General features: G+C 39.8%; 1 protein-coding gene across 1 annotated transcript in view; it reads left to right on the top strand.

Annotated features, from left to right (window-relative positions):
• nsmaf (neutral sphingomyelinase activation associated factor) overlaps positions 1–12,231 on the top strand; it is a 93,067-nt gene that overhangs the window by 51,125 nt on the left and 29,711 nt on the right. Inside the window, exons 19-23 of the mRNA XM_033019769.1 lie at positions 1,980–2,111; positions 5,118–5,160; positions 5,282–5,448; positions 9,675–9,783; positions 10,073–10,131. Coding sequence (XP_032875660.1) covers positions 1,980–2,111; positions 5,118–5,160; positions 5,282–5,448; positions 9,675–9,783; positions 10,073–10,131 — 510 coding nt within the window. The remainder of the gene's footprint in view (positions 1–1,979; positions 2,112–5,117; positions 5,161–5,281; positions 5,449–9,674; positions 9,784–10,072; positions 10,132–12,231) is intronic.

Genomic DNA, 12,231 nt, shown 5'->3' with positions numbered 1-12,231 from the left:
CATTGCATTGATTATCCTTCAATGAATTTGGAGGATTTTGTAAGGACAGCTGTGGTGGTATTTTTGCAGTGCTTTGAGCATCTTTTTATAGGTGCTCCAGGTCTCAAAACAATATATGAGAGCTCTGATTACTGCCATAGGTTTTGTGCCAAGTCTAAGGTCTTGAACTTCAAGTACCCTTTTCCTCAATCAATCAAAGGATGTGGTCGAATAATGAAGATAGTGATGAATTTATCATTGATGTCTGTCTTTGCCAAGAAATTCTCCTGAGATATGGTGGTGATGGAGGCAGATACAATAGTCGTGTTTAAGAGGATTTTAGATCGACACATGGATATGCAGGGAATGGAGGGATCATATGCAGGCAGATGAGATTAGTTTATCTTGGCATCATGCTGAGCACAGACATTGTGGGCCCAAAGCCTTGTTCCTGTGCCATACTTTTCTATATCAAAAGTGGTTCACATTTTTCTGGCTCTCACGGTGAACTTTTATTGTCGGTGAGCAGTGTTGTGTAACAGGAGTAGGTTGGTAGAGGTGTTTGGTCTTGCAGATATTGAATGTAAGCCCCGTCTTATTTGCTTTGGTGAATAAGTTGACAGTGTCTTGAAGGTCAGCCTTCAGATGTGAACCAATTTAAGCATTGTTTGCAAACTGCAACTCAACTAACTAATGAGATTCAGATGACCATGACAGGATTCAATGGTTCAATGATTCCATGGTACTTTATTTAATGCTTTAATGATAGTGCATTCAACAATGATTGTACAGTTTCCCAGCTGTTCTGAAGATTGGCTCCACTCCCTAGAGAAGATGGTTGGGGCTGAGGTATAACTATAACATAAAACAAATAGCCATCAAATAGAGCCTGCGTTAATAAAGTGCTTTTTTTTAACCTATCAGTAATTGTTTACTCGGGTGGCTCTTTCAGTATCTTCTATAACCAGTATTCTCATAGCAATAATTTGCTGTTTCATGCATATGTTCTCTTATTTCCTGCCCCTTGGGGGTTAATCGGCCAATGCACTGCCAGCTGTACCATTGTGCTACCTATTTAGGGTGTATTTATAATAAAGTTTCCGATTTGAGACTAGTAACTGATAATCCTTCTCCAGCCAAGCTGAACATGGTTAATAAATTATTGGTTCTTGCTTGTACTAAATTGAAACCATGCACCAGCAACATTAATTATTGGAATCACATATGCATTGAATTTGAACATAACAGAACATTAAATGTAATAAGTGAATAGGGAGACAGCATATTCTCAGTATTGAAATTGAGCTAACATAAGATGAGTATGTACTCAAAGATGCATGAAAATACTCTTTATCATTTTGTAAACATGTCATACAATGTGCATGATGTTGAACTTATTCTTTCATCAGATCTTTCTTTATTTAATCTTAAATCTATATTTGTTCTTGATTCCTAACTTTATTGCAAACAAAAAATCACTTTGATTATAAATATGGCTTGGAATAAACCTGGTCTGGTTCCAAAAGTTTTGGACATCATAATCTCATTAAAGTAGCATTTGTAATTTCATAACTTTTACATATAATCCTAGCTAATATTTGTTCCCGATTCTTCAATAAAAATTGTGGATTACCTGAAATTAATTTAACACAATTACTCTTCAACCTCCTTAGTGCAAAACTACAATTAAGTGGCAAAATATAACAGTACTGATTTCTGTGATGTAACTATTTGTTACCACATTAAGCATTGCTAACATTGAATAAGATTGCATCTGTGAAATACAAAAGTCAAGGAAATTATGGGCATGAAGGGTGAATAATACAACGCAATTACAAAATCAAAAATAATTTTAATTGTCCAACCAATTCGAAAAATAAACTAGATCATGCTGGAATGTTTTAAATCTTTTATTTTGGTGCTCTATTTAAAAATTACGATTTATATTATTGAATTTATGTGGTTAAACTGAATGAGTTAAAACTAATTGTGTTCTGTAGGTCCTGATGATTTTCTAACGAAGAACAGAAATGCTTTAGAAAGTCAGTATGTTTCTGAACATCTACACGAGTGGATTGATCTGATATTTGGCTATAAGCAAGGGGGAAGTGAAGCCATTGCAGTCTACAATGGTATGTTTTTCTAATATTGTAAAAACAGTGCTTGTTTTTGAAATTATAATGTTCAAAAGTAGAAACATAAATTTGATTGTAAGAATTTGTATTCCTTACAAGTTATTAATTTCAGTAATTGGAATGTCAAACTGGATTTGAAGGCATTAGTTATATTGGCAACTTGTAGCAATGTTCATTCTGCAGTTTTTTTAAATTATAAGTTGAAACTGTTCAGCAGGTTTGCAATTTACAGAGATTGCATAATGAGGAACAATTGTTTCACCACATACATAGGTACAGAGATCAGAGATAGTTTGATATCAATTCCTTTGCACTGAAATGAACAATCTGACTAGGCCATTTTCTGCACAAACGGCAGGATATTCAGTACAAGCATTAGAACTGATTAACTAGGGAATAGAATGGGCAGGATGTTTCAGAAGTTTGGTTGGAGAGTGCGCAGCCCAAGTGAAAAGGAAACATTGATGTATGAGAGTTCTACAGAATGACCACATGATTTGCAGCACTGTTATTGACTTTTTTGTTATAAAAGCATGTGATGAATTTGGGTCTTTTATATTTGTATTTCCTTTGGTCTTACTGAATGTTTTGGGACATCAGCATTGCTGTCTTGTGTTGCTATTGGATGTTTGTATTTTATTTTAAATGACATACAGAAAGCCGTATAAATGAATTTATTAATTCTGTCATAAATATCTTTAATTTTGAGGATTCTGGGCATGATTAATTGTTTGATTTTGTGGGATATTTTAATTAATGACTACCTCACCTCAATGGTCATGAAATGCTTCGAAAGGCTGATCAACGACTACATCTGCGCCTTCCACCGTCGCACCATGGATCCGCTGCAGTTTGCATACCGTCCAAACAGATCCATGGATGATGCGGTCTCCCAGGTTTTGCACACCACACTCTCTCACCTGGACAGGCAGAAGGAGGGCTATGTGAGGATGCTGTTCATTGATTTCAGTTCAGCTTTCAAGAGTCAAGAGTGTTTTATTGTCAAATGTCCCGGATGGGACAATGAAATTCTTACTTGCTGCAGCACAACAGAATATGTGAATATGTTAACATAGTACATAACGAGGGAGAGAAAAAAAGAACAAGTTCAATAAATAACAAATATAGTACAATAATAATAGTCTTTTGCAGAGTCAATATAGTGCAATGATAATATAGTATTTCAACACCATAGTCCCCACCAGACTTGCTGATAAGCTGCTAGAACTGGGACTGAACACTCCTCTGTGTGCCTGGGTCCTGGACTTTCTGACTGTCAGGCCCCAGGTGGTCTAGATGGGGAGACATACCTCCAACCCCCTCACCCTGAACACAGGATCCCCCCAGAGTTGCGTCCTCAGCCCCCTACTGTACTCCCTGTACACACATGAATGTGTGGCCAGGTTCAGCTCTAACTCCATCATTAAGTTTGCTGATGACACAGTGGTGGTAGGCCTGATCTCCGATAACGATGAGAAGGCCTACCTGCAGGAGGTGGCTGACCTGGCATTTTGGTGTCAGAATAAGAGCCTCCTCTTGAATGTCACAAAAACTAAGGAGCTGATTGTAGACTTTAGAAGGGCACAATAACCAAGGACGTACACGACACTCGGGATAAATGGGACAACTGTGGATAGGGTGAACATCATTAAATACCTGGAAGTGCACATCACAGAGGATCTGACATGGACAACACACATTTCCGCACTGGTGAGAAAGGCAAGGCAGCGCCTTTACCACCTCAGGCAGCTGAGGAAATTCAGAGTCTCTGAGGATCCTACAATCCTTCTACTCTGGCGCTGAAGAAAGCATCCTGACCAGAAACATCTCTATCTGGTTTGGCAACAGCTCTGCCCAGGACAGGAAGGCTCTGCAGAGAGTAATGCGTTCGGCCGAACGCACCAAGGGAACTACACTCCCCTCCCCCTGCAGGACCTATACACCAGGAGGTGCAGATCCAGCGCCAGCAAGATCATGAAGGACCCCTACTACGCCAGCAACGGACTGTTCCAGCTGCTCCGGTCAGGAAAGTGCCTCCGCTGTCACACAGCAAAAACTGAGAAGATGAGACGGAGTTTCTTCCCACAGACCATCAGGACTGTAAACTCTGATCTCACCAGGGCATAAATACTATTGTGTCTTTTTAAAATGTAAATACTGGTTCTGTTCTGTTGTTTTGCACAATCCTGCAAACATTGCCACTTTCATTTCACTGTACATCGTGTATGTGTATGTGACAAATAACGTTGATTTGACCTGACTTTGTTCTGAATTCTAAAAAATAGTATCCAATCTGGCTTGTGTGCAAGTTTAAAATAAGTAAATTTTATTTAATTGGCAAAAAAGCCCAATTCTTTTTGAATAGATTTAATTTGTCTTCAGTACTGTAACAGAATTTATACAAAGCTGAAAACAGAATTTATGTTCGAGTACCTTATTTATGGATCTTTTCCCCTATCAGTTTCCTTTATTAGTGTTCTACTTATATTGAATTGTTCATTTGTTAACTGTTATTCCAAAAAAATAATTCATTGAAACTGTGATTTAGATGCTGTGATTTACGACCAATATCAAGAAAGCATAATCCTAATCCTGTGTGAAAACACTTTGAATTTCCATGTTAACCGAATGTAAATAAAATGTCTTAACATTTGAAAGGTAACTAGTAGAAAAGAAGTACTCAGAACTTTTGGAGGTCTTGAAAAATATGTTGGCGATGTAATACAAAAGGATTTTATGGCGATTTCTAGTTGGCAGAGATCATTGAAATACGATGCCAAGTACAAGACGACAATGAAAATAAGCTAGTCATTATTTATCAATGATTTATTGCAGCAAACAAGACCTGGACCTGGACATGAATTCTCATGTTAATTCTGTGCGTAAAAGAGAAACTTGGTGTTTAATTGATTTAAGTTTTTAAGTTAATTACCATCAAATTTAGAAAGAAAACTGGAAGGTTAAATGCCCCAAAAAAATGACTATAATTTCACTTTGTTACAGTGTTTCATCCTTTGACTTACGAAGGAGGAGTTGATTGGGACAGGTAATGAATATACAGCCTGCTATACATCACTTTTATAACATCATCATGAAGGATATAATTTAAAATGCAATTCAAACAAGCTGTTTTTGAACCCATCTAACTTACAATCTCTTGTCTTCAGCATTGAGGACCCAAATCAGAAGATAGCAATGCTAACCCAGATACTAGAGTTTGGACAGACTCCAAAACAGTTGTTTACCGGTCCACATCCTCAAAGAATAATGCCAAAGTTTCAGAACCTTTCCCGAGGATTCAGCCGTGGTTCTTCCATGACAGATTTATCTCCAGGTACAAATGAACTGCATATATTACATATCACTTAGAACGCGGTGTTCCAGACACCTTTGCTGTTAACAGATATAATTTCCTTTTACGTAAAATATTTGCTTCAAGCTGAAGGTGATGTAAATCAGTTAGTAAGGTTATCGCAAACAAGATGGCATGGGATGTTGTGCACCACCAGTAAGATGCATGAGGCCCTGGCTACCACCAATATATAACACAGAAGCAAACCGTTTGGCTCCCCAGTTCATTTAATATTTATGCACCACATGAACCTTTATAATCTACTTTATTTAACCCTGTAAGCAAAATCCTTCATTCCTTTCTCCATCAAACTTTTTCCTTAATGTAACTATAATGACCACTTCAACTATTTCTGGTGAAAGAGGAAAAAATATCTGTCATTACAATCAGCTTATGTGTAAAGAATTTTTTGTTTATTGGATTAATTGCTTATTCTATTTATGACTCTGATTTTTATTCTTTTTGCTTTACTACATTTACAAGTTAAAATGTCTTCTGGTGATCTATCCTATCAAACACTCTCAAAATCATAAAGGTTGCACCTTATTTTTCCTTTCCTGGAGAAAATAAACAACTGAGTCATACAGCGAGGAATCGGGCTCTTCAGCCCAACACAACCATGCCGACCAAGATGCCCCATCGAAACTAATCCCATTTGTTTGCATTTCGCCCATATTCCTCTAAACCTTTCCTATCCATGTACCTGTCCAAGTGTCTTTTAAATGTAGTTATTGAACCTGCCTCAACTAGATTGTTCAATCTTTCCTATTAGATTCTAATTTAAGAATTGTACCTTTTTTTTAAATTTTGTTTACACCTTCTGTGTCTTAAACCTTTCTTATAATATGGAGGCAAGAGCCTTCAATAATTTTGTATAAGTTTGTCTAAATTTGATTCCTTAAAAGTTTAACTTCTGTTTCATCATTATTTCTTTTGAGATGAGGCCCTGTACGTGGTTTGATACTTCCATTAACTTTATTAACCTGCAGGAACATCTGTTGTTACTCCACTTCTGGCACAATAATTTGAAGAACCTTTTATCACCACTCAAGTGCTATCATTCTTAATTTGCTGTCCTGCAATCTATCTTCCTCAGCATTGGCATGGCTTTTACTGAAGTACCAATTTGATATTGTAGATTGCATTAAGTACAGTGAGTTTTTAAAGTACAGGTACAAGGAACTATAATCTGATACTAGGAAACATTTCTGAATCATTCTGAAACGTATTGTTATAAAAAGTTATTAAGTTCGTCAGGCTCTTAAGAATTGTATCTTTTAAACTGCTGCATTGATATACAAGTTGTGGAGGGAGAAAAGGGAAGCTGAATTAAATTTGGATTTCTGCAATAGCAGAAATTGTAGCAAAAAATGGTTTGCAGCCTCCTTTGCTGTGAAATTTTTATGGTAATGCAGGTTTCCTTTTTAACGTGATTATACTGTGCCAAGTTATAACTCTGAATATAGTTACACCATGTGACTTCTCTATTCATTTTAGTAATAGTTATTACATTTAATAACTGAATCTAGCAGTTTCAGTCCAAACTAGAATAGGCATTCCAATATGCTTGACCAAAGGACTTTAAAAATTGGATATATTCAAATATGGGTGTTTCCGTAAGGGTACCAATGTATGACATGGGTGGCCAAATTGGAAGTTATTAAATCATAATGAAGTACCACAGCACTAAAATGGGTCTGCCTATGATCCGTTGGAGCTAATTTGTGATAAAAATTGACCAAAATTGTACTAAAATTTAATACTTTCAAAATTTGAAGGAAAAAAACGAGAAAAAAATATTTATAGACAATAGGTGCAGGAGTAGGCCATTCGGCCCCTCAAGCCAGCACTGCCATTCACTGTGATGGCTGATCATCCACAATCAGTACCACGTTCCTGCCTTCTCCTCATATCCCCTGAGTCCGCTATCTTTAAGAGCTCTATCTAACTCTCTCTTGAAAGCATCCAGAGAATAGGCCTCCATTGCCTTCTGTGGAGGAAAATTCCACAGATTCACAACCCTCTGTGTGAAAAAGTTTTTCCTCATCTCCGTTCTAATTGGCTTACCCCTTATTCTTAAACTGTGGCCCCTGGTTCTGGACTGCCCCCAACATCGGGAACATGTTTCCAGCCTCTAGCATGTCCAAATCCTTAATAATCTTATATGTTTCAATAAGATACCCTCTCATCCTTCAAAATTCGAGAGTATACAATGGACAATAGACAAAGGATGCAGGAGTAGGCCATTCGGCCCTTCGAGCCAGCACCGCCATTCAATATGATCATGGCTGATCATCCCCAATCAGTACCCCGTTCCTGCCTTCTTCCCATATCCCCTGATTACACTATTTTTAAGCCCCCTATCTAGCTCTCTCTTGAAAGCATCCAGAGAACCTGCCTCCAAGTTCTTTAGTAACTTGTCAGTTTCTTTGTTGAACTAAATTAAGGCGCATGTTGCAATCAAAAGCGCTTGAACAATTCCACAGACTCACCACTCTCTGTGAGAAAAAGTGTTTCCTCGTCTCCGTTCTAAATGGCTTACTCCTTATTCTTAAACTGTCCCATCCTAGCCGTTCCATTTTATCAACATATGACAGTCCCGCCATCCTGGGAATTAATCTCGTGAACCTACGCTGCACTCCCTCAATAGCAAGAATGTCCTTCCTCAAATTTGCAGACCAAAATTGCACACAATACACCAGCTGTGGTCTCACTAGGGGCCTGTACATCTGCAGATAGACCTCTTTGCTCCTATACTCAACTCCTCTTGTTTTGAGGGCCACCATGACATTTCCTTTCTTCACTGCCTGCTGTACCTGCACGCTTACTTCCAGTGACTGATGAACAAGGACCCCCAGATCTCATTGTACCTCCCCTTTTTGAAACTTGACACCATTCAGATAATAATCTGCCTTCCTGTTTTTGCCACCAAAGTCGATAACCTCACATTTATACCCATTAAACTGCATCTGCCATGCATCTGCTCACTCACCCAACCTGCCCAAGTCACCCTGCATCCTCCTCACAGTTCACACTGCCACCCAGCTTTGTGTCATCTGCAAATTTGCTAATGTTACTTTTAATCCCTTCATCTAACTCATTAATGTTTCAGAACCTTTCCCGAGGACATGAAAACACAGGGACACATCTGATATTTTTCTTTGTGAAAACACGTTTATATTATTTTGGCTATGCATCATGATCTATACTACTTAGAATACAGGATATGAAACAATGGGAATTTACGGGAACACCCATATCGGAGTCAATAGTCAAGAGTTTTATTGTCATGTGTCCCAGATAGGTCAATGAAATTTGTACTTGCTGCAGCACCACAGAATATGTAAACGTAATACAGAACGGGAGATAAATGTTCAGTGTGTCTATAGACCATAGACCATATATACACAATAAATACACAGATATAGTGCAATAGTAATAATAGACTATTATTGTTCAGAGCTTATTTGATGTCGTGTTTCATAGCCTGATGGTTGTGGGGAAGAAGCTGTTCCTCAACCTGAATGTTACAGCTTTCAGGCTCCTGTGCCTTCTTCCCGATGGCAACGGAGAGATGAGTGTGCGACCAGGATGGTGTGGGTCTTTGATGATGTTGGCTGCCTTTATGAGGCAGCAACTGCGATAGATCCCTTCGATGGTGGGGAGGTCGGAGCCGATGATGAACTGGGCAGTGGTCACAACATTTTGCAGTCTTTTCCGCTCCTGGATGTTCAAGTTGCCGAACCAAGCCACGATGCAGCCAGTCAGTATGCTCTCTACTGTGCACATGTAGAAGTTCGAGAGAGTCCTCCTTGACATACCGACTCTTCTCAGCAAGTAGAGGCACTGATGTGCCTTCTTTATAATTTGTCATTGTGTGCTGGGACCAGGAAAGTTGTTCGGAAATATGCCCGCCCAGGAATTATAAGTTTTTGACTCTTTCCACCTTGATATAAACGGGATTGTGGGTCCCTATCCTACCCCTTCCAAAGTCCACAATCAGTTCCTTGGTTTTGCTGGTGTTGAGAGCCAGGTTGTTGTGCTGGCACCATTTGGTCAATTTAGGGTGGGATCAAAAATAGTTTTTTTAAGTTCTATTCCTCGAGCTTTTAAAGAACAGATTATACAATATTTTAATGTAAATATTAAGAACAAAAAAAACGTTCTCTTTGGATACTGTAGTACAATAATGAATCTTTTATATTCAGTATCTCCCTGTGAAGATTCATTTGAAGACCTGACAGAGGAAAGCCGAAAACTAGCATGGAGTAACATCAGTAAACTATATATAGTGTACCAGCAAAAGATTCACAAGGAGTAAGTTGCATGAATTCATTCCTCCTTATGGTAATTATCAGTGTAAAGTTTGTTGATGCAAATAATGTTATAAATATATTTATTATTGCTGGATTGCACTGCTGTTCTTTATGTATGCAGAGAAAGGTCTGTGCAACCATTTGATGCATGTCAATTTACTAAGGATATTTCAGCCCAGCAAAATTGATATGCCTCCACTAGCCTTCACTGCTCCCTTTGGATCATCATCTATTATTGTTGAGTCTTCTGATCGTGTTCGGACTTTATCTTTGTCTGTTTATATTAATAGAGCAGTAACTGGAATCACTGTTGCTGGTAATGGAACTACAGTCTTCACGACTTCACAAGGTAATTAACTTAACTTGTGATCATTTGCGCCCGGCTGTTCTCTTGTCAGCTTGGTGCTGGGGACTAAATTAGATTTGAAATAAATGCATTATTTTTGGCTGGAATGAAGAGGTCAGATGATCTGGGCATTCAGATGCATTGAGCCCAGAGACAAAACAGTCGGTTTCTCAGTTTTAGGCCAGTCGCAACTGACATAAAAGTAGCTAACTTGATTTTCAAATAGTTGAGTAATTTGTTTTTGTGTATTCTATCTTTTTTGTTTTAATCTAGTCATCATCATAAAAATAGATTGTACATGCCTTAGACAACAGCAAATGCTCAAAAGGCTTTGAAAAGTTCCAATAAAATGTACAACAAAGTTGCCCAATAATTGTAATTGTATTACAATTGATAACTACACCTGAGGAACTGCCAGAAGCATCGTGACCAATTATGCTCTTTAGTAAATAACAGTCAGACTGATGGAAAGTAAAATTGGCCATGTGGTAATCACAGGTTGGAGATAATAATAATAATACATTTTATTTATGGGCGCCTTTCAAGAGTCTCAAGGACACCTTACAAAAATTGAGCATGTAGAGGAAAAACATGTAAGGGGAATGAAATAAATAGTAGAGACATGACTAGTACACAAAGTAAAGACAGAATTCAATACAAAACACAGTATGAGGCAATTAATGCACAGATGAAAAGGGACGGGGACGTGGGGCTAAGGATAGGCAGAGGTGAAGAGGGGTCTTGAGGCGGGACTGGAAGATGGTGAGGGACACGGAATTGCGGATCAGTTGGGGGAGGGAGTTCCAGAGCCTGGGAACTGCCCTGGAGAAGGCTCTGTCCCCAAAACTGCGGAGGTTGGACGTGGATGGAGAGGAGACCGGCTGATGTGAATCTGAGGGACCGTGAGGGTTGGTAGGGGGAGAGGAGGTCAGTGAGATATGGGGGGGCCAGATGGTGGAGGGCTTTGTAGGTGAGGACCAGGATTTTGTAGGTGATCCGGTGGGAGATGGGAAGCCAGTGAAGTTTTTTGAGGACTGGAGGGATGTGATGCCAGGATTTGGTGTGGGTGATGAGTCGGGCGGCTGCGTTCTGGACCAGTTGGAGTCGGTTGATGTAGGTGGAGCTGATGCCAATGAGAAGTGAGTTGCAATAGTCCAGTCAGGAGGAGATAAAGGCATGGATGAGTCTTTCAGCAGCAGGCGGTGTGAGAGAGGGTCTGAGCTTGGCGATGTTGCGGAGATGAAAGAAGGAGGTTTTAATGACATGGCGGATGTGAGGCTCAAGGGAGAGGGTGGAATCAAAGATCACGCCAAGGTTGCGGGCCTGGGGAGATGGGGAGACAGTGGTGCCGTCGATGGTGAGAGTGGGGTTATTGATTTTGCTGAGTGTGGCTTTGGAGCCTATGAGGAGGAATTCTGTCTTATCGCTGTTGAGTTTGAGGAAATTATGTTGCATCCAGGTTTTTATAGCTGACAAACAGGAGTTGATATGGGAGAGGGGGGGGGGGGGGGTTGTGGGGGGATTTGGTGCCAAGGTAAATCTGGGTGTCATCAGCGTAACAGTGGAAGTCCAGATTGAAGTGGCGGAGTATCTGACCAAGGGGGAGGATGTAGATGATGACGAGGAGAGGGCCGAGTACGGAGCCTTGGGGAACGCCTTGAGTGACTGCGGCTGTAGCAGAGGTGTGGTTGTGGAGAGAGATGAAGTGGGATCTGTTGGAAAGGTAGGAACGGAGCCAGCTGAGTGCAGAGCCTTCAATGCCGAGGTCTTTGAGTCTGGTGAGCAGGATGTTATGGTTCACTGTATCGAAGGCTGCGCTCAGGTTGAGGAGGATGAGGATGTTGAGGGAACCAGTGTCAGCAGAGGTGAGGAGGTCGTTGAGGACTTTGAGGAGAGCAGTTTCTGTGCTATGGAGGGGGCGAAAGCCAGATTGGAGGGGTTCAAGTAGGTTATACGCAAGGAGGTGGGAATGAAGTTACGACGCAACGATACGCTCCAGGGTTTTTGAAAGAAAGGGGAGGTTTGAGATTGGGCGGTAGTTAATGAGAGAGGAGGGATCAAGACCAGGTTTCTTTAAGATTGGTGTAACGGCAGCAGTTTTGA

The sequence above is a fragment of the Amblyraja radiata genome, chromosome 4 (assembly GCF_010909765.2).
Source record: "Amblyraja radiata isolate CabotCenter1 chromosome 4, sAmbRad1.1.pri, whole genome shotgun sequence".
Classification (NCBI taxonomy): Eukaryota; Metazoa; Chordata; class Chondrichthyes; order Rajiformes; family Rajidae; genus Amblyraja; species Amblyraja radiata.
This window is presented reverse-complemented; position numbering and strand designations above follow the sequence as displayed.